This window comes from Saccopteryx bilineata, chromosome 3, assembly GCF_036850765.1.
Source record: "Saccopteryx bilineata isolate mSacBil1 chromosome 3, mSacBil1_pri_phased_curated, whole genome shotgun sequence".
Taxonomy (NCBI): domain Eukaryota; kingdom Metazoa; phylum Chordata; class Mammalia; order Chiroptera; family Emballonuridae; genus Saccopteryx; species Saccopteryx bilineata.
In genome coordinates, this window is record NC_089492.1 from 255,527,907 (window position 1) to 255,554,138 (window position 26,232).

At 42.5% G+C, this 26,232-nt stretch overlaps 1 protein-coding gene across 1 annotated transcript in view; it reads left to right on the plus strand.

The window, feature by feature from the left end:
- Positions 1-3,150: 3,150 nt before the first annotated feature.
- Positions 3,151-26,232, plus strand: part of ATPAF1 (ATP synthase mitochondrial F1 complex assembly factor 1) — a 31,242-nt gene continuing 8,160 nt past the window's right edge. Inside the window, exons 1-8 of the mRNA XM_066269279.1 lie at positions 3,151-4,031; positions 7,649-7,757; positions 12,519-12,569; positions 13,379-13,441; positions 16,733-16,783; positions 17,868-17,915; positions 22,863-22,958; positions 24,751-24,858. Coding sequence (XP_066125376.1) covers positions 3,703-4,031; positions 7,649-7,757; positions 12,519-12,569; positions 13,379-13,441; positions 16,733-16,783; positions 17,868-17,915; positions 22,863-22,958; positions 24,751-24,858 — 855 coding nt within the window. The 5' untranslated portion in view covers positions 3,151-3,702. The remainder of the gene's footprint in view (positions 4,032-7,648; positions 7,758-12,518; positions 12,570-13,378; positions 13,442-16,732; positions 16,784-17,867; positions 17,916-22,862; positions 22,959-24,750; positions 24,859-26,232) is intronic.

Sequence of the window (26,232 nt, forward strand, 5' to 3'; positions counted from 1 at the left end):
TAGCGCCTGGGGCAGAGGCCAAGGAGCCATCCCCAGCGCCCGGGCCATCTTTGCTCCAATGGAGCCTTGGCTGTGGGAGGGGAAGAGAGAGACCGAGAGGAAGGAGAGGGGGAGGGGTGGAGAAGCAGATGGGCGCTTCTCCTGTGTGCCCTGGCCGGGAATCGAACCTGGGACTTCTGCACGCCAGGCTGACGCTCTACCACTGAGCCAACCGGCCAGGGCCACTTTATAAAATTTATAAAGCAGAGTTACAGCAAGTTAAAGCATATAATAATAATTACTTACCAAGTACTTTATATCGGATTTTCGCTAAGTTTGGCAGAATAAATCTTTATAAAACAACTTACCATAGTTAAATCTATCTTTTTATTTATACTTTGGTCGTTCCGCTACCTCCCACCATGAAAGCTGGAACACCCACTAGTAGGTGGTAGGGACCAGGTTGACTACCACTGCTCTAAGGCAATAGGTGGGAGTTTCCATCTATCCCTGGGGCACTCCTGTCCAGCTAAACTTGTCATCTTCCCAGGTGAAAATAGAGAGGTGTTTTTGCCTTTTTCTTTTACAGACATGCTCAAACAGGCACTACATAACTTGATCATCACTGAAGAATATTGGCAATCTACCAGAATAGCTGATCCTAGATTATGTGCATTTGGAACCACAGGATGTCTGGGAATAACCATCTTATGTGTAACTTTGAGGTCCTGTATCAATCTCTATCAGTCTCTATTCTAAGGTGAACAACTTTTTTACAATGAAAAGGAGGACAAAAATAAATTGATGAAAACTATCATAAATTAAAAAAAACATTTTATTCATTGCAATAATAATACACTATAAAATGCATAATAAAAACATTTAATATTTTATAATTATACTTACATACCTATTAATTTTAATAATTGTAAGAAAAAGGTACTCATTTAGACATAAATGTCACATCACATGCAATGAATTGACTGCATTGATCGAATACAGACATTTACAGATTAGTCTTCTAATATCAAAAAGGACATGTAGAAGGACACTTTTCAAGAGAGGACAGAACTTACAAAAGAAGGACTGTCCTCCCTAAAGGAGGATGATTGGTCACCTTACCAAAACCAAACACCTGATCAACCACCCTCTAAAACTTACTCCACCCTTCCTCCTCTCCATTAAAGGTAACTTTATCCTTCCAGCTGTTCAGGCCAAAAGTCTGTAAGTCATCCTCAACTCCTTTCATTCTCTCACATCCAAATTCACTCCACTAGCAAAATCTTTAGGCTTTGCTTTCAAAACCACTTTCTATCACTGTCACCTTATTCTAAACACCACATCTCTCACTTGGATTATCAGTCTCCCTGTAGGGTGATCAATCACCCTAGTTTGCCTGGGACTGAGGAGGTTTCCAGGACATAGGACTTTCAATGCTAAAACCAGGAAACCTCTTAGTAAATCAGGACAAACTGGTCACCTTTGGGAGAGCTTCCATTCTTTCCCCATGCCCTATATTCCACCAGCAGCCAGGATGATCCTTAAAAAAAAAAAAATCTTTGGCCCTGACCAGTTGGCTCTGTGGTAGAGCGTCAGTCTGGCATGCGGAAGTCCTGGGTTCAATTCCTGGTCAGGGCACACAGGGGACGCAACCATTTGCTTCTCAATCCCTACCCCTCCCCTATCTCTCTTCCCCTCCTGTAGCCATGGCTCAATTGGTTCAAGCGCATTAGCATCAGGTGCTGAGAATGGCTCTGTGGAGTCTCTACCTCAGGTGCTAAAAATAGCTCAGTTGCAAGCATGACTCTAGATGAGCAAAGCCATCAGCCCCAGACAGGGGTTGCCGGGCAGATCCCAGTCAAGGCATTTGCAGGAGTTTATCTCCCCTCCTCCCACTTGGGGGAAAAAATAGATCTTGTTATTTCTCTGCTCAAAACCTACGGTGACTTGCCATTTCATTCAGATTTAAAACCAAAGCCCTTAACCAAGGCCTACAAAGCCCTAGAGCAATCTAAGTATGCTTCCCCATACTTCTTTCACACAATAACCTCCTTGGTGTTCCACAAGCAAGTCCCTCCTGCATCAGAGCCTTTGCACCTGCCATTTCCTCTTTCTGGAAGGCTCTTCTGCTAAGTCAGTGATCTTCAACCAGTGTACTGCAAGAATTTTTAAAACATGAAATACCTGACTAGTCAGGGGCACTGAGCTCTTTTCCCTTAGATTATCAAAAAAGTGACAATAGCCAACACAATAGCCATCTGGTGTGAATGAATCAAAATTTACCTATATCTTCGTATATTTTGGTATGCCACAGAATTTTAGTAATTAGTTTATGTGTGCCATGAGATGAAAAAGGTAAAAAATTGCTACAGTAGGTACTGTATCCATACAGATCATTCCCTCACTTCCTTCAGGTCTCTGCTCAAGTATCACATAGCTCTGTTCTCTTAGTGTGCTTTTTAAAAAGTAAATAGCATGTATCATCATCTAACATATATGTATTTATTGATTCATCCGACTAGACTGTAAGCTCCCAGAATTAATGTAAACAAGGAAATAAATACCTAAGAATTTCAGATAGTAATAACTGCTAAGAATAATAAAAAATAAGGTAATGAGAAGAATATAAGGGATGGGGGGAATGCATCAAGAAAAGCCCCTTTGAGGCAGGTGCTGACTTGTGAATCCAGCCCTAATGATGAGAAGGCCACATGTAAATCCAAGTAGCAGGACCAGCCAGTGTAACAAATCCTGTGGCAAGTACAGGCTGCCACACTTGGAAGAATTTAGTAACCTGAGTCCATCAAACTACTCCCAGCATAGGCCACAGTCAGAGCCAGTCTCCATCAGTATAGGTTGGACTGAGCAGAGCTGAAGGCTCTGTCCCTGCCCCTCAGGGGTCCATCATTCAGAAAGGATTTCCATCAGGTAAGACCCGGACAGAAGGGACTTCCATGCAGGCAAATCTGATCAGAGCGATCACAGAGTGCCTACTCCAGGCCTGGCCCTGTGCTGGGAGCAGGAGAGACAGAGATGTTGATGTCACTGTCCCTAACCCCAGAAGCTCACACGTGTTCAGGGGGTGAAGAAGGTGGCGGCATTGGGTGAAGAAAAAAGAAGAAAGCATTCTGGGAATCACAAATAGCCTATATAATAAAGCCTTGTCAGGACAAGTACAGGTGTCTCTTTGGGGAGGAGTAGTTCAGTTTGTCCGGAGTTCAAGATGGTTGTCAGGAAGCAGAGGGAGACAGGGCTTGGGAGGCAGCTGGCTTAACTCCCAGCCTGTTTCCTTAACTGTAAAATGAGGAGAAAATCTGCCTCACAGGGTGTGAAGTAAGTGTCCTGCACACACAGACGCTTAGTAAAGAAAAGCTGCTCTTGTGATAACAACTGATGAAAGGACCTTTGATGCTGAAGGACAACCACTGCAGTAAGTGCCAAGAGAATATAGGAGAGGGCAAACTCGGCGAGCACCAGCAGATCCGAGCGGCTTTCAAGAGGAGACTTGGAGAGCAGAGGCTGCTGGTACCGTGAATCCGGAGAGGCTGCGGGGCGGAAGCGAGCAGTAGCACAAGGAAGTGCCACGCGCGCGGACGCGGCGGGAGCCCTGAGACACTTTCTCCCAGTCCCGCGCCTCCCGCCCCCAACTCTGCCCCGGCTCCCGGAACCTTGGGCGCGCGGAACCTCGAAGCCGGAGGGCCGGCGCGACGGACTCGGAGCGCGATGGAGAGGACGCGCGGGTCGCGGGCCGGGGCACCTGAGGACGAGGACGAGGAGGAGAGGGTGGGGGCAGCCATGACTGCCGCGGTGGCGGCAGTGGGTGGTGCGGGTTCGGCCGTCCTGCAGGTGGCTGGCCTCTATCGCGGTCTGTGCGCCGTGCGCAGCCGCACCCTGGGCCTGGGGCTTGTGTCACCCGCGCAGCTGCGCGTGTTCCCGGTGCGCTGCGGCTCTCGCGGGCCCGCGGGGGGCGCGGACGGCAGCGGCATTGGGGCCGACCTCGAGACCAACCCTTTCTACGACCGCTACCGCGATAAGATCCAGCAGCTGCGCAGGTGCGGGCCCCGACGGGCAGTCGGAGGACGGGGGGGGGGGGGGGGGGGGGGGGGGTAGACAGGGAGAGGGGAGGTGCTTGGGCCGCTTTTATGGTGGGCCTTCAGCATTTGAAAGCTTAAAACAGCCTGGAAGATGGGCGCTGTTACTGTTCCCACTCAGAGGTATCTAGGCTTAGAGAGGCAACATCACGTTTCTCATGTCACACAGCTAGTGTCACAGCTGAGAGTCTCCGCAAAGCCCTGGCTTTTTCTCAAAGCCTCTTAACAGCCATTATGAAGCAGGCAGCCCCAAGATACCTGTCCTTTTAGAAATGGGGAAATGGAGCCTTCCGGAGAAGACCTGGCCTAGAACTGGTATTTCCAAGCTCCTAGCTAGAGCCCTAACGGCAAGAAAAGGCGATTGGAGGTGGGAGCAGGGCATCAAAGACTAGTAGTGTCACAGTTGGATCATCAATTGAACCCTGTCATTGAGATGAGAAAACTGAGGATCAGAGAGACTAAGAGACCTGCCCAAGAACACACAGCTGGGTGGGATTCATCTGACTTGGGATCCAGGGTTTCTAACATCCTGAGCTTCCAAATGAAAGGACCTGGAGATTAGAGGAAGTTGAGGTGGGTGATAGGGCCCATGGAAGGGTTTGAAGAGTTCAAGTGGAAAGAGCTGAAGGAGATTGAAGGTGAATTAAAGGGGCCTGGGAAAGAATTTGGCAGGGTGGGCAGGCAGTTGTCTTATGAAAGGAAACCAAAGACTAAGTGCTCTAACTTCTTGAGTTCTGTCTCATCTCTGCTTTTATAACCTTAATTTACTCCTCCATCATCTTTGCCTGGACTTTTCCAAGATCAAATGATATTGGGTGCATTCAGGGTGGTATGGCCGTAGACCATCTGGACTCTCGCTGTCATCCTCTAGCTAGTCTTCCCCACTCATCTTGGACCCCTCCAACCCAGTCTGTCTCACTGCTACTATTGTGACCTTTCTCTTTTTAGAAATAATGGTGGAATAAGCTAATGAATATTTTTGCTCTCCTACAACAGCATTCATATATACTTAAGTATTTGTCATCTTAAAAGCTGTTCCTTGACCTGCATTCCCCTTCAGCCTTTCCTCATTGATCCCTTTCACAAACAGGCATCTCAGGAGAGTTGTCTACTTATACTCTGAATACTTTACAACCCCTCTTCATTCTTACCCATGGACAAATTAATGACCTATTTTATTCTCCTTCCCCACCAGATCATTCCCATCAACATTGCTGTGTGAGCTTTCCACTGACCGCTGGATGCTGTCCATATTCTTTAGTGTTCCCCACAAGGCTCTTATGCTGTGAGCTTTGTCTCCCTAGCTTTATTCCTAAAACTTCTTGGAGCACTGTGGTCTAGCACAAAGGAATACAGGAATGGAGTTGAGGAAGGATGTTGCAAGTCAGGGGAGCAGCAGCAAAGTACAAAGGCATAAAACCACCTCAAACCATTTGGGAATGTTTGAGCAAATTTTCATCATATACCATAGCATTTTACTGTACTTGCTTATATCTTTGTCCCTCACACTAAACAGTAAGCTCCGTGAAATGGGGACTTGGTCTTAATTATTTTTGTATCCCCAAAGCCTAGCAAGGTAAACAATAAGTAAGGGACAACAAAGTTTGCTGAATGAATGAAAAGGAGAAGAGAAAGGTTAAGTCCTAAAAGCAGCTGAGTGAGACAGGTCAGAGAGATGGGAGGGAAAGCTGTGTGAATACAAAAAGGAAAAGAGCATGAGGTTGAGGTAGATGAACAGGGAGATGTAAAAGCAGGGCTAAAAAAGGAATCAATAGAACCTAGGCCAAGTTAAGGGAAGAGGCAACACAGGGCCTGGCCTTAGGACCTAGGACCAAATAGGTAGGTGAACATCATGAGATTTTAAAAGGACTTACAGTCCTAATTGGGAAGTACTGGAGCATACTCACTAAAACCTGGGCTCTTAAAGTACCAACCACAGGTATGTAAGGCAACAACAGGACAAGGCTGTGTGCCCCGCTGATTCCATTTCAGCCCACAATCTGGGTTTTTACATCATATTATGCATTGGTAAGTTGGTCTAGCTCCAGGCCTACTATATCTAGAGTGTGGACAAACTGGAGTGTATCCAGAGAGCAGGTCCACATTAAGAAAGATTCACATGTCACGTATATGAAAAGGGGCCCAGACAAACTGAAGAAATTTGGCCTAGAAAAGAGAGATTTAAGGGGTGATATAGTGATTTTCAAGTACTCGTTTAAAGGGAATTAGACATTTTTTCTTATTCCTGAGGATGAAAGATACAGAGAGATAAATTTAGGCTCATAACATTTTAATAAAAGATGTCCAAGGCAGGGGTACAGACTCCACTGCCTAAGCCACCCCTTGCTTTCCATCCACTCATCACAGGAGGCCTAGGTGTGGCTGTGGACAGGGGCAGCACTGACCCTGCTTCTGGTCCTTGTGGCCCTGGCTGGGCAGGACACCTGGAGCCACTCTATACCCAGGAGCTTGCCCACTACAATTGAAAAGAAGATGCATACACGCATGTGCATGGCAGGAAAGGAAGTGATGTTTAATGTTACCTCAGGAAAGGACTTTTATGGAACAGGGACCTCCTATAGTGCCTTAACCAGCCAGGATTCCACCAGACAGGTGAGCAAGATGTGCTGGGTCTTGTAGACATCACCTATGACACTGAAGGTCTCATGGCCAAGGAGCTGGAGTCTTCACCAAAGTGTATAGAGCCAAGTATCATAGCACTGGTTACATAGCCTGAAGAATTCTTTTTACTTTTTTTTTTTTGTATTTTTTCTGAAGTGAAAAGCAGGGAGGCAGATACAGCCTCCCGCATGTGCCTTACTGGGATCCACCCGCAAGCCTGCTAGGGGACGATGCTCTGCCAGTCTGAGGCGTTGCTCTGGTTATACAACCAGAGCCATTCTAGTGCCTGAGGCAGAGGCCATGGAGCCATCCTCAGTGCCCAGGCCAACTTTGCTCCAATGAAGCCTTGGCTGTGGGAGGGGAAGAGAGAGATAGAGAGAAAGGAGAGGGGAAAGGGTGGAGAAGTAGATGGGCGCTTTTCCTGTGTGCCCTGACCGGAAATCGAACCCAGGACTTCCACATGCCAAGCCGACGCTCTACCACTGAGCCAACCGGCCAGGGCCCAAATGCTTCTTTTTTTATCGCTTCATATTAATTTTGAAATATCCCCTAATTTTTGTGAGCAGTATAGTAGTAATGCTATTAGATTCCTGCTTGCGGGTTGGAGGTGGGGACCCAACAAAATGACCTCAAAGTCTCCTTCCCATTTTGAGTATTTGAATTCCAAGTACCTAGAGTGTAAGTACCTGAGGGACCGAGCTCTCCTGTTACCCTAGAATATTCTGCAGGAGGAAAATGTTACACAGGCTTCTCGAGAAGTAACAATAATTGAATAACTAGACTTCATTTTCCATGTTTTGATTTGTAGGCCTGTGCTGTTGCCTAACTAACTGAAGGCAAAGCCTTCAGCTTCTCAATACCCATGTCCTCGCTCTGTAGAAGTGGGATGTGTTGCTTTATTCTTGCCAAATCTGAAAAGGCCCAGGTGGTTTAACTTTTGGGTTATCTTTGATCAGGTCTGACCCCGCTGCATTTGAGTCTCGACTGGAGAAGCGCAGTGAGCTTCGGAAGCAGCCAGTAGGGCATTCCAAGCAAGGTGACTTTATCAAATGTATGGAACAGAAGGTAAGACGTCTCCCCTTTTGTGTTGTTTGTTGGCTCACCAGTGCTCTACACCAGTGGTCCCCAACCCCCGGGCTGCGGACCAGTACCGAATAAATAACTTACATTATTTCTGTTTTATTTATATTTAAGTCTGAACGACGTTTTATTTTTAAAAAATGACCAGATTCCCTCTGTTACATCCGTCTAAGACTCACTCTTGACGCTTGTCTCAGTCATGTGATATATTTATCCGTCCCACACCCTCTGCCCCTATGCTTATCCTTGAAATGGGCTCATTAGTGGGTCAGCTGGACGAATTGAACATAGCCTCTCTCTGTTCAGCTCAATCTCCATGCATAAATGCTATTCTACTTTTTCTGGCAAATTACTGTGGTCATGTGGAGATACAGAGGGATAGAAAGGGTAGTTGCTGCTCCCAGGGGTACAGTTGAGTCATCATGGTAAGGCACACATGGCAGTGAGCTGCAGAGATTGGGGGACAAAAAAGTGTTTAATAGCTGTTATTTTTAAATAAGAATCAAAGCTGAGGGAAAGCATGTTGTAAGCTGTGTATAGGAAAATTAATCTAATGCAGTGCTTTTCAAATGTTTTGACCATGACCCATAGTAAGAAACATATTTTTAATTATTATTATTTTTTACAGGGACAGAGAGAGAGTCAGAGAGAGGGATAGATAGGGACAAACAGACAGGAACGGAGAGAGATGAGAAGCATCAATCATCAGTTTTTTGTTGGGACTCCTTAGTTGTTCATTGATTGCTTTCTCATATGTGCCTTGACCGCGGGCCTTCAGCAGACCGAGTAACCCCTTGCTTGAGCCAGCGACCTTGGGTCCAAGCTGGTGAGCTTTTTTTTTGGCTCAAGGCATATGAGCCCACGCTCAAGCTGGCAACCTCGGGGTCTCGAACCTAGGTCCTTCCGCATCCCAGTCCGATGCTCTATTCACTGTGCCACCACCTAGCCAGGCAAGAAACATATTTTATATTGTAATTCAGTACACAAATAAGTATATAATTGTAACCTAAACAAAATTTTTACAAAACAATCCCTTTGCTACAAGTATTGTACTCTTATTATTTATTTTGTCTTTTTATAAAAAACTTTGGCCAGAAGCCAGTAAATTAATTTCAACTTGCACTTATCTAAGGTGATACACAGAACTAATTGAAATGGAAGAGGCCAAAACCAGGGAAAATGTACAGTAATCTAGGTGTGGGCTGTGTGGGTCTGAAACAAGGTAGTTACGGTGGAAAATTGAGATTCTACATGGTGTTTTAAAATGAGAGATCTTTCTTTTACTTGAAAAATAACTTTATTTTGCTTTGGGTGTCCTAAGTCTTAAGAGAATCTACTCAATCTTTTAATAAGTGGTTAATTAGAATGAGAGCAGTAGTCAGTGGGTTAATAGGGAGCAAATTCAACCTCATATGACACACATAGTTTACAACTTTAAGTGAACAAACAATTCTACTGCAAATATTTTAACAAATGTAATTTCCTATAATAAACTTATAGTGCCAATAATACTATAGTTCTTTACTGTATTGTAAACTTTTAATACTATCTGGGAAAGCTTCTTGTCCCTTTTTGTAGACAGACTTAGAATTCAACTTTATGATAAGATGCAGAATAAATAAATATTGCATTTAAATTATGACAAGTCTTAGGGAAATGTTTACTTACTGTCTTTCTTATATCACAGTACAGAGGAAGGCTAATGGTTAATGACTCCATTTCCAAAGCCTCGTCTTTACTTTGAGTCAACGGTTCCTATTACATGAGAGCAGACATCGACATCTCCTTTTTGCCATAATTTTTTTGTAAATTATTCTTTTTCTACCCTGAAATAAAATATGGACAATATAACTCACCTATACATATAATTTGGGGGGGTGGGGTGGATCAATATAATGCCTTAACAGTAATATAATGGAAAGTATTTTTTTTAAAGATTTTATTTATTCATTTTGGGGGGGGGGAGAGAGAGAGAGAGAGATGGGGGTAGGAGCAGGAAGCATCAACTCCCATATGTGCCTTGATCAGGTAAGCTCAGGGTTTTGAACCGACAACCTCAGTGTTCCAGGTCGACGCCATATCCACTGTGCCACCACAGGCCTGGAAAGTATTTTTTAATACAATATATATTTAGTATGTGAGTTGTTGGGCACAATATTCTGTGAGATGTTTTCACTTTCATGTGAAAGCACCATGAATGCATAAGCAGCAAAAACTGTCAGGTACAGGGGTGTTGGGTTGGTAATTACAAAAATTCCCAAACCATGAGTAGTGTTATAATCAGTGACCCTCATGAGATTCCACAATACAGTCTTCTCTCAAATTACAAAGTAGTTGTGTTTCTGAAAATTTTAGTGTTTATTAAAGATGTGTTTTAAAAAATAGAGAGGAGGGCCTGACCAGGCGGTGGTGCAGTGGATAAAGCGTCGGACTGGGATGCGGAAGGACCCAGTTCGAGACCCCAAGGTCGCCAGCTTGAGCGCAGGCTCATCTGGCTTGAGCAAGGCTCACCAGCCTGGACCCAAGGTCACTGGCTCAAACAAGGGGTTACTCGGTCTGCTGAAGGCCCAGGGTCAAGGCACATATGAGAAAGCAATCAATGAACAACTAAGGTGTTGCAATGCGCAACGAAAAACTGATGATTGATGCTTCTCATCTCTCTGTTCCTGTCTGTCTGTCCCTATCCCTCTCTCTGACTCTCTCTCTCTCTAAAAAAAAAAAAAAAATAGAGAGGAGGGAGGGAGGAAAGAAGAGAAGGAAAGAAGGGAGGGAAGGAGGATGGGAGGGAGGAAAAAAAAAGGGAGGGAGGGAGGAAAAACCAAGGAAGGAAAGAACAGCAAAGCAGCTTCTAGGCTCAGGTAATTATAAAAATGTCTTTCACTTACAAGGATGTCTGGCTAGACGTGCAGAATGAGGGAAAAGTCTTCATTATGTAGAACCCGTCTGTAAAGCTGCAGCTCATTTAGACTCCTGGCCCTCCCACAAATGTAGGTGTCACCATACAGTCAACTATTGTGATAACAAAAAAGTCCCCACAGATTTCAAAAGCATCGTAGGGGAGTAGTAAGGTACTCATTTAAATACATATAAGTGCTCTTGAGACTTTGGCACATAGTTTTAATTATAATATAATTACTTTATTTCATGGGCTCTCAAGTTTACATTTTTTTCACATTTTAACATCAAAATTGTCTTAAAATTGATAATGAAATATAAATATTGTGTTATTTAATTGGCACCATTTTCTGATACATAAAATAATGGTGCTTCTTAAGATCATTGGTGTCTTTGATTAGATAAAATGCAATAAGCTTTATTATTTCTATAAGTGAAAATGGAAATGAAAGATGAACTGGAGGGACATTGCGGAAAAAGAATGTAACTAGGCTTAGTGACTGAAAGCTGAAGGCACTGTGCAAATGGAGGATTTTGTTTTGTTTTGTTTTGTTTTGTTTTCACCTAAGGGTAAGCGGTAAGAGTAGTGGAAATCAGTTCTCTCTTTTTGGATAGTTTAAATATGAAGGAAAAACTGCATTAAGATGCTGTCAGTGGATAGGGGTATGACCAGAAAGACCATGTGTATCCATGGATCTTTCTACCCCAGGTTCTTGTCTAATTTGTGGGTAGAAGTTCTATGGGCAAAATCTATGAAAGGCTTGGATTTATTAAAGCACAGAGTACCGAAAGGCAGGATGTATGCAGAAAGTGTTTTTCAGCTTCAGAAAGCCAGGTGTAGCTTGTACTCCTTCCCTCTGAAAGCCATGGTCTTGAACTGAGAAACTGTATAGAAGACTCAGAACAACCCATCCCCAGTATCAGAAACAGCTCAAAATAGGATTTCCTGACTCTAACCTTTATCAGAGATAATGGATCAAGAGAGAAAATAATCACCTTCAATTCTTGTCCTTTCTTGAAAGTCTAAGTTAAAGGAAGGAATATTAAGACAGAGTACTTAAAAAATCTCTGGCCTGACCAGGCGGTGGCGCAGTGGATAGAGCGCTGGACTGGGATGCAGAGTACCCAAGTTCGAGACCCCGAGGTCGCCAGCTTGAGCGCGGGCTCATGTGACTTGAGCAAAAAGCTCACCAGCTTGGACCCAAGGTCGCTGGCTCGAGCAAGGGGTTACTCCCTCTGCTGAAGGCCCGTGGTCAAGGCACATATGAGAAAGCAATCAATGAACAACTAAGGTCTCGCAACGAAAAACTAATGATTGATGCTTCTCATCTCTCTCTTCGTTCCTGTCTGTCTGTCCCTCTCTCTGACTCTCTCTGTCCCTGTTAAAAAAAAATCTCTGTAGTCTGCTAAGGATGTCTGCCATCAAAATTGCTGTCACAGATGAGAAGCGGCCTTGGGAAATACATCTTTCTCTTTCTCACCTCCTCTGGCTCACTGTGCTGCGGATGAGAGGGCAGGGCACAGTTAACAGTTAAAACCCAGGCAGCCCTCATTCTGGGAAGGAGTCTCTTATGTCCGAGTGGCAGGTATAGAATGCATTTTCAGTACTAGTAGATGCTGGTTACTAACAAAAGAATCCTTTCTCATCTCTGTATCTCAGAAACTTAGTCAAAGAAAAGTTGTCTCACAACAACTCTAAGAACCGTGCATACAGTTACTCTGTGGAGTAGAGAGAAGTAAGTTCTTCGGTGCAAAATTACTAAATGAGATATTGGGCACCACATCTAGCTTGATGGTCTTTTTCTTCTGAATAAAGTCTTAAATTAATATCCTGTCTATCATATATTTCAGACAGACACTTTGGGGAAACAGCATACGAGCAGAGGATTCACTAAGGACAAGGTAGGTTTCTAATTAAACATCCAAATTTGAAGCCACATAGAACATCTATAATAAGAGGCTGCAAATGTGAACATATTTACACTGGTTCAGTAATTTTGTGATTTACCAACTGTGGAGATGAGAAATATTTCCATGAATATTTTTGTCCTTGATGTGACCCCTAGCATAGTAGGGGTCCTAGGGGTGCTAGAGGAAATATAGTTATACCTTTTTTTCTATAGGAATTTGTTTTTTAAAATCAAATAAAGGCCTTGGCCGGGTTTCTGAATGGATAGAGTGTCATCTCAGCACCAAGGTCACGGGTGCTGTCAGGCCCATATGAGAAGCAACCAATGAGTGCACAGCTAAGTGCTTTTCTCTCTCCCTCTCTCTCTCACTCTCTCTCTTCCTCTCCCTCTCTCCCTCTTCCCCCCCAAACCAATGGAAACATTTTTTTAAATAAAATAAAAACATTTTTACTATCATTTAATTTGCAAATAATGAGCTGCCACTCCTGGCATAATAGCAGTTAAATTAAAGATAGCCAAACTTTCTCCTCTTACCAGTTGTAAAGTGCTGCAGTGCTCGTCTTGAGGGCGAGGGATTTAGGAAGTACCTATAGATAACTCCCCAGGATTAGAACTGTAAAAACCTGCCTGGGCTTCGGGGCTCTCTTCTCTGAGCATACTGGTTTTCTTATACTTGTTCTCTACTTTCTGAGATCTGATTCATGGTTCTGACACGTTGCTTCCCACAAGGCTTGCAGATAAAGTTAAGCTATTTTATTTTTTAAATTGTGGATGGTAATTGCCTTTTATTTTCTCTTTCAGACTCTTGGTTCAATCTTTAACATTGAGATGGTGAAAGACAAAACTGCAGAAGAAATAAAACAGGTAATGATGAAAATTGATTGACATACTTTATGAAATATATAGTGTGCTCTGTGAACCAAATCTGAAAGTAGAAAGGAGAGGACATTTCCTGACATCTCTTTCTAGCCAGAATGAAAAGTGGCCATAGATAGCAAACATGATGAATTACATGAAAAATAGTGGCATGAGAAAACTTGTCTTTCTTGGTTTCACTTCTATATATGTAGTCAACTCACATTTCCCCTTTCTTTTTTATTCCTCTTACCCTCATTTTATTTAAAATTATCACTACTCTATACTTGAATTACTATATTTCCTTTCTAAATAGGTTTCCCTGCTTTTATTGCCCCCACTGCCCCTATCATATCCTTACCAGTTGAATCATCTTTAAGTCCTGCTTGCATTATGGAGAAGTATAATGTATAGCTTAAGAACACAGATTCTACCCAAGCTGCCTATTTTAAGTCCTAGCTCTCTCCACTTACTAGCTGAATGATTAAGTTAGTTAATTCCTCAGAGCCTTCGTTTCTCTATCAGTAAAGTAGAGATAATAATAGCTCTTACCTCAAAGAGTTATTTGGGGGAATTAAACAAGTTAATATTTGTAAAGTACTAAAACTATTCCTGGTACAGAGTAAGTGCTGTGTTTGTGTGTTTTTTGTTGTTGTTGTTGTTGTTGTTGTTGTTTTTTCTGAAGCTGGAAACGGGGAGAGACAGTCAGACAGACTCCCGCATGCACCCGACCAGGATCCACCCAGCACACCCACCAGGGGCGATGCTCTGCCCACCAGGGGGCGATGCTCTGCCCCTCCGGGGTGTCGCTCTGCCGCGACCAGAGCCACTCTAGTGCTTGGGGCAGAGGCCAAGGAGCCATCCCAGAGCCCGGGCCATCTTTGCTCCAATGGAGCCTTGGCTGCAGGAGGGGAAGAGAGAGACAGAGAGGAAGGGGGGGGTGGTGGAGAAGCAAATGGGCACTTCTCCTATGTGCCCTGGCTGGGAATTGAACCCTGGTCCCCCGCACGCCAGGCCGACGCTCTACCACTGAGCCAACCGGCCAGGGCCTGTGTTTTTAAATAAATGAATAAAAATATCATGTTAGTAGCCTGCTCACAAATGTTCAGTGACCTCCCATATTCATTTGCCTGGCATTCAGCATCTTCCATTATTGTAAAACTTCTGCAGGAAGTTTCTTTATTTTATTTTATTTATTCATTTTTAGAGAGGAGAGAGACAGAGAGGGGGAGAGAGGAGAGACAGACAGAGAGAGAGAAGGGGGGAGGAGCTGGAAGCATCAACTCCCATATGTGCCTTGACCAGGCAAGCCCAGGGTTTTGAACCGGCGACCTCAGCATTTCCAGGTCGACGCTTTATCCACTGCGCCACCACAGGTCAGGCTGCAGGAAGTTTCTTGGACACCTTCAGAGCACTCTTGACCTATCTTGCCTGTTTGGTCATTCCAATACCTTGATTTACATTGCTATTTAAATTTTCATGTCTATGATTATTTTCTCTAATTAGACTATAATGGGCTATTTATTGGCATGCCTTATAGTTCCATGGATTATATTTTAGGTATATAGAGAGAAGCAAAATAGTAAAAGCAGTACATTATGTGTCAGGTACTGTACTTAGTGCTTCATATACATGATTTCTTTAAATTCTCATAACCACTTTGTAAAGTAGGTGCTATTATCCCCAGTTTGCCACTGAAGAAACTGTAACTTAAACAGATTAAGTAACTTAGTAAGTGGTACAACTGGGACTCAATCCATGTCTATTTGATTCTGCATCATATTTCTTTATGGAAAGTTGTGCCAAATTGCCATGGTTTCCTTTGGGTGCTGTAACATTCATTTCAGCAAACATTTATTGAATACCTATTAAATGCCAGGCTCTGTGCCATCCATGGAAATAAATGAGAAAATCCCCTACTCTCACGGAGCTTTAGCTGAAAGAAGGACAGACACAAAATTAAGGATAGCAAGAGTTCTGTTAACAGAGGCTTGTTCAGAGTCTCAAGGAGACCTCAATTGCTTTTGGGAAGAAGTGCCAATGGAAAGTGGACACCTATGTCCTTTAGGGAACAGAGAAGCCAGGCCCAGAAGTCCTGATCATGTGACAAATATTTAGACCTATAACTTTAGATACAAATTTGTGCTTGTTAAAATAATTTTGAATAACCAAGATCAATTATGTTAGGAAAATCTATCAGTCTAATATTTCATTGTTGATTCATAAACTATCTACTAAGATAAATTAAATAAAAATAAGCAGGATATGCTATCCTTAAGATGAGAAGACAGTGTTCTGACATGAAAAAAAGCAAAGGAACCTCAGGCTGCAATGATAGAGTGATATGCACAAGTCCTAGGAAATAATAGTCCTCTGTACTCTGTTGGTTAGATCACACTTTGATTAGTATCTTCAGTTGAGGCCCCCCATTTTAATGGGAATGTTAACAAAGCAGAGCAACTTTAACACCAGCTTGGGTGTCACCTTGGCTATGACGTCTTCCCCTTCTTCTGTGCCTTTGCTAATATTGTCATTCTCTACTTAGAATGTGCCCCTTATGTTCTGTCCTACCTGTTTGTCTTCCCAGACTCCCTGTTCACTTGGCTAATTTTCAAGATGCACCTCAAGTGTCTTTCCTCTGGCACTCATACCCTAACTGGGATTTAAGGGCCTCTTTGTTGCATTCAAAACACTTTGGCTCTAGTTTGCATTGTATTTCTGTTGTGCTAAGCACAAACCTACATTATTTCAAGTCATCTTCGCAACAATCCCGTAAGGTTGATACTATTGCTATTTTGTTGATGGTTACAGAGATATTATTTAGTTATTTGTTAGTAATTTATCCAAAATAGTATAGCTAGCAAATGACTGGGACTGGGATTTGTATCCAGGTCCACCTGACTCTAGACCCTGGGTTCTGAGTGCCTGATGTCCTGCTCTGAGAACACCCACTCTAAGTTTGGGTTTGGGGAAAGAAGAGAGAAGATATGCAAAAAAAAAAAAAAAAAAAGAGCTTGTCTATTGCATACAAGGCACTTCTTGAGAAAAATGATTAACAAGGTCATAGAATCCATTTCTCTGACAGGAATTTGTTATTAAGAGTTACAGTTTAATCGTCTAGAAGAGTAGGTGGTATTAAATCTTTTTGTAATCATGTACTAGTAATAAAAGCATCATGTTGGGTTTTTTTCTCTGTTGTCAAATAGCATGTTGCTGTGAGCAGTGAAAACCCTCGTCATTTCTTGGTGCAGGTTGAAAAGATTACCCACGCGTCACAGACATACTCTCTTTTTTGTACAGATTTGGCAGCAGTATTTTGCAGCAAAAGACACAGTCTATGCAGTTATTCCTGTAAGTAGTTTGGAGGGGGAAATGAGTGTTATAACATGAAGGTCAGGTCTCTAACCTTAGCAGGCAGTTGCCTTTACTTTTCCTATGTTTATTGCCTCTTGAGAACTTAAGTTTATAGCTCTGAGGGTTTTTATTGTGCCCTGAGTACCAAAGATTGGGAGCTCCATATGGTATATTTATGGCTCTTGTTTTCCCTCTTTCTGGTTTAGAAATGTCTCTTTGAGTCAAGTCTCTGACAAGGGAGCTTGGTGTAAGTTCATGTCACTGAGCAATTTCCAAGTCTTTTATTTCTTTTTGGTGTTTTCCAAGCTATTGGAATTTAATACAGGGTCTCTAGCATATATTTCTTCCCTTCTTGTTTATAAGTAACCTATATATGAGCTGACTTGAAACCTCCTCCTAATCTTTTTCTGGCATTTTTTCTTAGCAAGTGGCATTTTCTTGTGGGTTTTCCCCCCTTCTTGAAATTGCTGTCTTGGAGATAGTCACCACCCGATGCTTGACCATTGAGAACAGCACTTGGTGTACTGTGTTATCAGCTAACTCTTTAATTGTTCTTTCCGAAATCAGGAAGTAGCCTAGGGTCAGTTTATATCAGGCACACATGTACACCAAGCATTACATGTGTAAGTGTAAGATTAAGGAGAAAAACTTAGATGGAAAAATAAAGCCTGGCCTTTTGGTTGTAGTGAGAGTATTGCCATTTTTTTTCTACCCTTATACATACATACATGTGCCCTCCATAAGTTCAACAGCCAAAATCTCTAATAGTGGCTCATTGTTTGAACAGGCCTTTTTAGCCTTTCCTCAGTCAAACTTAGTGGCCTGATGTCTCAGACACTTGGCAGAGTCCCCTGGAGAGTTTGGAGCATTTGGAATGTACTGTGTTCCCACACAGATCTGACACTGAACAGCAAAGAATACAACTGGTTTTTCCCGTCTGTCATAAGAAGGATTTGTAAGTGAAGGAACTTAGATTGTTTTATTTGTATTTTAGTATTAGAATTCAGACTTGCTGAATTTAAGTGTGATTGCGGACTTTTATGTGTTGTGTTTGTGAATTTTATTTCTTTCTAACCTGTAGGAAGAGAAGTTTAATCTGATCTGGAACCGGGCTCAGTCCTGTCCAACTGTAAGTTTCTGGATTGCTTATCAGTGTTGTCAAACAAGGATGTTTTCTAACCAGTCTTTTTATGCTCCATACTATCTTGTGTCAAAGTTCTGTTTATTTAACAAAGATACTCATATGTTGATTGTACTGGTAAGTGACTTTTTTTTGAGAGAGAGATAGGAAGGGGGAGAAATGAGAAACATCAGCTTGTAGATGCATCACTTTAGTTGCTCATTGATTGCTTCTCATACATGCCTTATCCCAGGGGCTCAAGCTGAGCCATGACCTTGGGATCATGTTGGTGGTCCCACACTCAAGTCAGCAGCTCTGCATTTAAATTGGCAAGCCTGCTCACAAGCCGATAAGCCAGCACTTAAGCTGGCAACCTCAGGGTTTCGAACTTGGGACCTCAGTGTCCCAGGTTGACGCTCTATACACTGTGCCACCAACAGGCGTGATAAGTGAAATTTTTAGCCTTATGATATCATATGAATTTGGTCCAATAAGTCTCTGACTTTTTAGATACATCTCAGCCCCCCCCCTTTTTTTTTTTTGTATTTTTCCAAAGCTGGAAACGGGGAGAGACAGTCAGACAGACTCCCGCATGCGCCCGACCGGGATCTACCTGGCACGCCCACCAGGGGCGACGCTCTGCCCACCAGGGGGTGATGCTCTGCCTCTCCGGGGTGTCGCTCTGTTGCGACCAGAGCCACTCTAGCGCCTGGGGCAGAGGCCAAGGAGCCATCCCCACCGCCCGGGTCATCTTTGCTCCAGTGGAGCCTGGGCTGCGGGAGGGGAAGAGAGAGACAGAGAGGCAGGAGAGGGGGAGGGGTGGAGAAGCAGATGGGCGCTTCTCCTGTGTGCCCTGGCCGGGAATCGAACCCGGGACTTCTGCACGCCAGGCCGACGCTCTACCACTGAGCCAACCGGCCAGGGCCTCTCAGCCCCTTTTTTTCTTTCTTTCTTTTTTTTTTTAATTTGTTGATTTTAGAGAGAGAGAGGGAGACAGAGAAACATCAATTTGTTATTCCACTTATATATGCATTCATTTGGTTGATTCTTGTGTGTGCTCTGACCAGGATTAAACCCACAATGTTGGTGTATTAGGACAACACTCTAACCAACTGAGCTACCCTGCCAGGGCCTGATCTGAATCTTAATCTACTTGTATAAGTAAATGTTGGATGAAGCACCTTAGACCATAATATTTTCAACTTCCTTTAAGTGTCTGTTTTATTGGCTGTTTTCTTTTGAATTTTGGTCATGCTATCTTGATTATATGTATCTAAAAGGAATTATGAAATTGTTGCTGGAGTAAAGAGCTACTACAAGACCTAAGGGAAAGGAATAGGTGAGGTGGGCCAGCTGAATTTGTGTTGGTAATCATTTCTAGGCTCCTCAAAAAAAAATTTTCAACTATTGCTGAAAGAAAATAAAAACATCTAAGTAAATAAAGAGATATACCATGTTCATAGATTAGATGACTCCATATTGTTGCCATTTCTCCCCAAGTTGATATTTAGAATATAATCCCAATAGGTTTTGTTTTTTTGGTTGTTTTTTTTTTTTACAGAGACAAAGGGAGTCAGAGAGAGGGATAGTTAGGGACAGACAGACAGGAACGGAGAGAGATGAGAAGCATTAATCAGTTTTTCGTTGCAACACCTTAGTTGTTCATTGATTACTTTCTCATATGTATGTGCCTTGACTGTGGGGCTACATCAGACCAAGTAACCCCTTGCTCAAGCCAGCGACCTTGGGTCCAAGTTGGTGAGCTTTGCTCAAACCAGATGAGCCAGCACTCAAGCTGGCAACCTCAGGGTCTCGAACCTGGGTCTTCCGCATCCCAGTCCAACACTCTATCCACTTCACCACCACCTGGTCAGGCAAAACGCTTTTTTAAAGAAGTTGACAAACTGATTTTAAAATTTTATTTGGATATCCAAAGGACCTAGAATAACAAAACAATTTTGGAAAAGAACAGTTAAGAGGATTTACATTGTCTGATTTTAAGACTTATTATAAAGCTGCAATAATGAAGACAGTATGGTACTGGCATAAAAATAGACGTAAAGACCAATTGAACAGAGTAGAGAATTCAGAAATGGGCCAACATATGTGTGGTTCATTGTTTTTCAGCAAAGGGGCCAAGGTAATTAGTTGGGGGAAAGGAAAATCTTACTCTTGCCACATACCTATCCAACAATTAACTCAAAATAGGTAATAGAATCTTAGTGATCTTGTTTTTGGTGATCTTAGATTGAATCTTAGTGATGGTGGATTTAGCAAAGATTTCTTAAGTACATCACAAAAAGCACAAACTATTAAAAGAAAAATATCAATAAATTACATTTCATGAAAATTAAAAATTTCTATTTGTATACCCATGTTCATAGAAGCATTGGTCACAATAGCCAAAAGGTAAAAGCAACCTGTGTCCATTGATAGATGAGAGGATAAATAAAATGTGTGTGTGTGTATTTATGTGTGTGTGTGTGTGTGTGTGTGTGTGTGTATATATATATATGGAATGGACCTTGAAGACATTAAGCTAAGTGAAATAAGCTGGTCACAAAAGGACAAATACTATATGATTGCACATATAAATGAGGTACTTAGGTTGGTCAAATTTATAGATAGAAAGTAGAATGGTGGTTGCCAGAAACTGTGGGGAAAAGGGATAGGGAACTATTTGTTTAATGAATATGGAGTTTCAGCTTAGGAAGATGAAAAATTTATGGAGATGAATGATGGTAATGGTTGTACAACATCATGAATGTACTTAATACCACTGAATTATATATTTAAAATAGTTATAATGGAAAAAATAGTCAAAATGGTAACTTTTATGTAATGTATATTTTACTCCAATAAAAATTAAAAGTTTTTACTTCTCAGAAGACATTGTTATGAAAATGAAAAGATAAGCCACAGACTAGGAGAAAGTATTTGCAAGACATATATTGACAAATGTGTTGTATTTAGAATACTATAAAACTCACCCTGGCCGGTTGGCTCAGAGGTAGAGCGTTGGCCTGGCATGTGGAAGTTCTGGGTTTGATTCCTGGTCAGGGCACACAGGAGAAGCACCCATCTGCTTCTCCACCCTTCCCAATCTGCTTTCTTTCTATCTCTCTCTTCCCCTCCCTCAGCCAAGGCTCCATTGGAGCAAAGTTGACCCAGGTGCTGAGGATGGCTCCATGGCCTCCACCTCAGGCACTAAAATGGCTCTGGTTGCAAGGGAGCAACACTCCAGATGGGCAGAGCATCACCCCCTGGTGGGCATGCCAGGTGGATCCCGGTCAGGCACATGCAGGAGTCTGACTACCTCCCACTTCTAACTTCAGAAAAAATGCAAAAAAAAACCAAACAAAAACTAATACAACTTAATAATAAGAGGACAGGCAGTTCAATTAACAATTAACAAATGACCTGACCTGTAGTGGTGCAGTGGATAAAGCGTCGACCTGGAAATGCTGACATCGCTGGTTCGAAACCCTGGGCTTGCCTGGTCAAGGCACATATGGGAGTTGATGCTTCCAGCTCCTCCCCCCTTCTCTCTCTCCTCTCTGTCTCTCTCTGTCTCTCTGTCTCTCTCCTCTCTAAAAATGAATAAATAAATAAATAAATAAAAATTAAAAAAAAAAAAACTTTCCTTAAAAAAAAAAAAATTAACAAATGGGCAAGACCTGACCGGTGGTGGCGCAGCAGGTAGAGCGTCAACCTGGGATGCTGAGTTCCCAGTTTTGAAACCCCAAGGTCACTGGCTTGAGTGCAGCCTCATCAGGCTTGAGTGTGGGGTCACTGGCTTGAGCCCAAGATTACTGGCTTGGCTGGAGCCCTCCCTCCCCATCAAGGCACATAGGAGAAGCAATCAGTGAACAACTAAAGTGACACAACTACAAGTTAATCCTTCTCCTCTCTCTCTCACTTAAAAAAAAGGGAGGCAGGCCCTGGCCGGTTGGCTCAGCAGTAGAGCGTCGGCCCAGCGTGCGGGGGACCCGGGCTCGATTCCCGGCCAGGGCACACAGGAGAAGCACCCATTTGCTTCTCCACCCCTCTGCCGTGCCTTCCTCTCTGTCTCTCTCTTCCCCTCCCGCAGCCAAGGCTCCATTGGAGCAAAGATGGCCCGGGCGCTGGGGATGGCTCTGTGGCCTCTGCCTCAGGTGCTAGAGTGGCTCTGGTCGCAACATGGCGACGCCCAGGATGCGTAGAGCATCGCCCCCTGGTGGGCAGAACGTGGCCCTATGGTGGGCGTGTCGGGTGGATCCCGGTCGGGCGCATGCGGGAGTCTGTCTGACTGTCTCTCCCTGTTTCTAGCTTCAGAAAAATGCAAAAAAAAAAGGGGGGGGGCAAAAGATTCAGACAATTCACCAATGAATAATGGCAGATAAATACCTAAAAAGGTACTCAGTGATAATGGGAATACAAATTAAAACCACATTAAAACACCACTAGTATGACTATTAATTAAAAGGACTGACTATACTGCCTGATCTGTGGTGGCACAATGGATAAAGAGCCCCAATTGGATATCTGATACTTTTTTTCTTAGGTGGGTTGGGAAGTGTATGTATGTATGTATGTATGTATGTATTTTAAATTATCATGTATTGCCTGACCTGTGGTGGTACAATGGGATAAAGTGTCAACCTGGAATGCTGAGGTTGCCAGTTCGAAACCCTGGGCTTGCCTGGTCAAAGCACATACAGGAGTTAATGCTTCCTGCTCCTCCTCCCTTCTCTCTCTCTCTCTCTCTCTCTCTCTCTCCCCCTCCCTCTCTCTCGCTCTCCTCTCTAAAAAAAAATGGAATAAATAAAGTCATAAATTATCATGTATGACTTTCATAATTTTAAAAAATGTTTTAAACCAAACATTGAAGAAATTGAGTGAATGATACAGGTGGTTGTACAGAAAACAAATGATTTTATTTATTCACCTACCTCCTTGTGTATTTGTCTCCCACAGTTTCTATGTGCACTACCAAGAAGGGAGGGCTATGAGTTCTTTGTAGGACAGTGGTCAGGCACTGAACTCCACTTCACGGCACTTATAAATATTCAGGTAAGTGGCTTGTGCTCATTCATCCCCTTGAGGAAAAAGTCCTACCCTTTTGTGGGACCATGAGCCCTTGCTGAGGCTTGAGAACATAGAATATCTACTAATTCCCAGCAGTATTTGCTGTGGCATATGCTGTGAATTGTCATACTTAGTATATTGGGCTAGCTTTCTAGGCGCTATTAAATAAATAACTAGAAATTAGAAAAGACCCAAAAGCATGTTCTCTGACTACTTCAGACTCTCTCCTGTCTCTTCCCCAGACCTCTCTAAAACATGTACTGCATGTGCCTCACTTAACAAATATGAGTGAGTTACGTATGGTATTTATCTTGTTAACCGTAAGGTAGGCTCCATGTCTTAACATGAGTTTTATTCATCAGGTTAGCACTTTCCAAGGCGCTAAGTGCATAGTTTTCATTCCATAGGTATTGTTTTATTTGCTTCCTTCCTTCTTCTTCTTTTTTTATTCCCAAATATTAGATTAAGTTTGATCCAAAGCATTTGAAGCTTTTAAATAAATTTCAGTATTTTATATCAGATCATAACTAGAGTTGATATTCTATATTTGGAGGCCAAATTATAATGACTTTGAAGTTGGGGTAAAGGGAGTTCAAAATAGAATGAGGGGGCAGCTTTCACTTTGTTATTTTATAATTCTTGCAATCATTTATTGGGCACATACTATAATACCCAGCATTTGTTATACTATGTGCCATATATTTCTATATCTTGTCGTTTAATTCTCACAAATATCCTATGAGATAGTACCTATTATTATTTCTATTTACAGAGAAGAAAGTGGGCTTGGAGAAATTAGTTCAAACTGCTAACAAGTGGTAGAGCTGGGGCTGATTAACTCCAGGTTATTGACTCCAAAGTCTGTGAACTTAACCATTATGCTGTGGTTTTGGAAATTATGTTAGGACCTAGATACCTATGAGCCAAAGTTCCTGCACTCATGAAGCTCATATACAAGTCTAAGAAAAAGATCCGGAAATGTAGTTATGATCAAAATAATCAGTATAGAAGTATGTTGAGGAGAACTGAGAGGCTGAATTATTAAAAGTACCCTAGAAATACTTAGATATTGATATTTAAAAGGACTCCTGCTGAAAGTTTAGAGGTGAAACCCAGAGATCTTTTTCTGAATGTATAGTTGTTTCCTCCAACACTATATGAGTGCTTTAGCTTTGAACCCAGTCTCTCTTCCTAGTCTGAGTTGAGGTCTAGTAACTACTGCCCTGTCTGTTCTTCATGAAATTATGATGTTCTCATTCTTCTCCTCCCCCCCCGCCACCTCCCACCCAGATTGTATTTTAAAACTGCACATTACAAATCTGGCCCGTGTGCAAACTCTCCAGCTGTTTGCTACTGCTTAAAAGAGCTCAGTCTTCAGAGCCAGCCAAGGGGAGTAGATTTCAACTGTGAAATGCACTAGTCCATAAAAGTGGCAATTACACAGGCATATTGCTTTCTTTAGAACTTGATTTGGTAGCTTCCTGTGCCGCATTGTTTTTAAATATATGGCCACGATGAAGGATTCACTGCCTACTGTAAACATTTTCTGGGAAAAAAGCCAAACCTTTTACAATTGAAGACACAAATAACACTGTGCAAACTGTCACTTTGACCGTGCCTTGGTAGGCCTAACTTCCCCCCACATACCAGTCTTCCAACTCACTAGATACCCAAGGGGATGGTAAGAGCCAGAATTTCCTCCAGACTTTCTATTGCTCTGAAATTGCAGTTTTGTGGTGGTACCTTATTGAGCCTTGATAAGTGTTCTTCCTTATAGACCCGAGGGGAAGCTGCAGCCAGCCAACTGATTTTATATCACTACCCTGAACTTAAAGAAGAAAAGGGCATAGTACTGATGACAGCAGAAATGGATTCTACATTTCTGGTAAGAATCAGTTTTTACCTCTTTAAATTTACCCTGAACATATTATTCTTTAGCAAAAACTCAAGAGAGGTAAAATTAGAGAGATCTACATGAATTTGTTTCTTAATTAGAGTTGACAAGAATTATGTCTTGCTCAAGCTCTTCCAAGTTGAAATTAGTACAGCTCCTCAATCACTTCTTGTTTTGAAGTCCAAACGCTTTGAAAACACTGCACCTATTACCTTCTAAAATTAAAAAATTCTCATTTCATAACACATCTGGCTCTACGCATTTTTGATAAGAGGCTGTGGACAAGCAAATGACTTCGTAAGTGTAGAGCAGGATTCAAAGTCTGGAATAGTTCTCAGTCTTTTACCTTCCACACTGATCACAGGTACAACAACATTCCTTGTACATACATAGTAATTTCCCTTGCTCCTTTTCCCATTCCCTGGGAAAGAGCATCAACCATATGCCTGAAGCAATGATATCTATTGTGTTTGTTCTTTCTGCATATCCAGGGCCAGGAGCAGTTTTCTGTATTACTGTACCACCTGTTTGTCTAGCCTTTATTCATTTTAGTCTCATTTATCTGGCAGCATTTAAGTTCAGGATGTCCTCAAGATACTTTCCACTTGCATGCCTCTTTTTCCTGAGATTTTTTCATTAAAACACCCACTTATTTTTCCTCTCTCACCAGCTGTGTACAAGGAAGGAAAAAGTGATGACACTCAGCTAGTATTTCTAATAGCTGTACGTCCTAAGTCTTGGACAGAGTTGGGACTCGACTTCCCTATTATTTCTTGAGAAACTATTCTGTCCCTTCTTTTTTCATTCTTCCTTCCACCCATTACACTCACCTGAAAGTTATCTAAAATCCTATCCTGAAGGATAGAGTTGCCACTTACTGAGATAGACAAGATTGTGGGAGGAAAAGGTTTGGCAGGATGATCAGGAGCTCAGTTGTGGGTACATTAAATCTGAGATGCCTATTAGATTTCCAAGTTAGTAGGAAGTTAGACATGTGAGTCTAGAGTTCAGAAGAGAGGAGCAGGTTGGAGCTATAAGTATAGGGGTTTTCAGCATACAGATTATTATGTGAGGCCATGAGCCTGTATGAAATCACCAAGGAAGTAAATGGAGGTAGGAAAAAGAAGAAGTCTAAGAACTGAGCCTGGCAGAGATGAAGAAGCATCAGCACAGAAGAGTTAAAAGGAACAAGTCAGTGAGTGATGTTAGCAGAAAGCTAAGATGATACAATGCCTTGGAAGCTAAAATAAGATGTTTCAAGGAATAGGAAGTGCTCATCTTGCCAGCTCTCTCTTGCTGATAGGGAAAATGAGATGAGGACTGAGAATTTACTACCTTTCACAACATGGAAGTCATGGGGGTCCT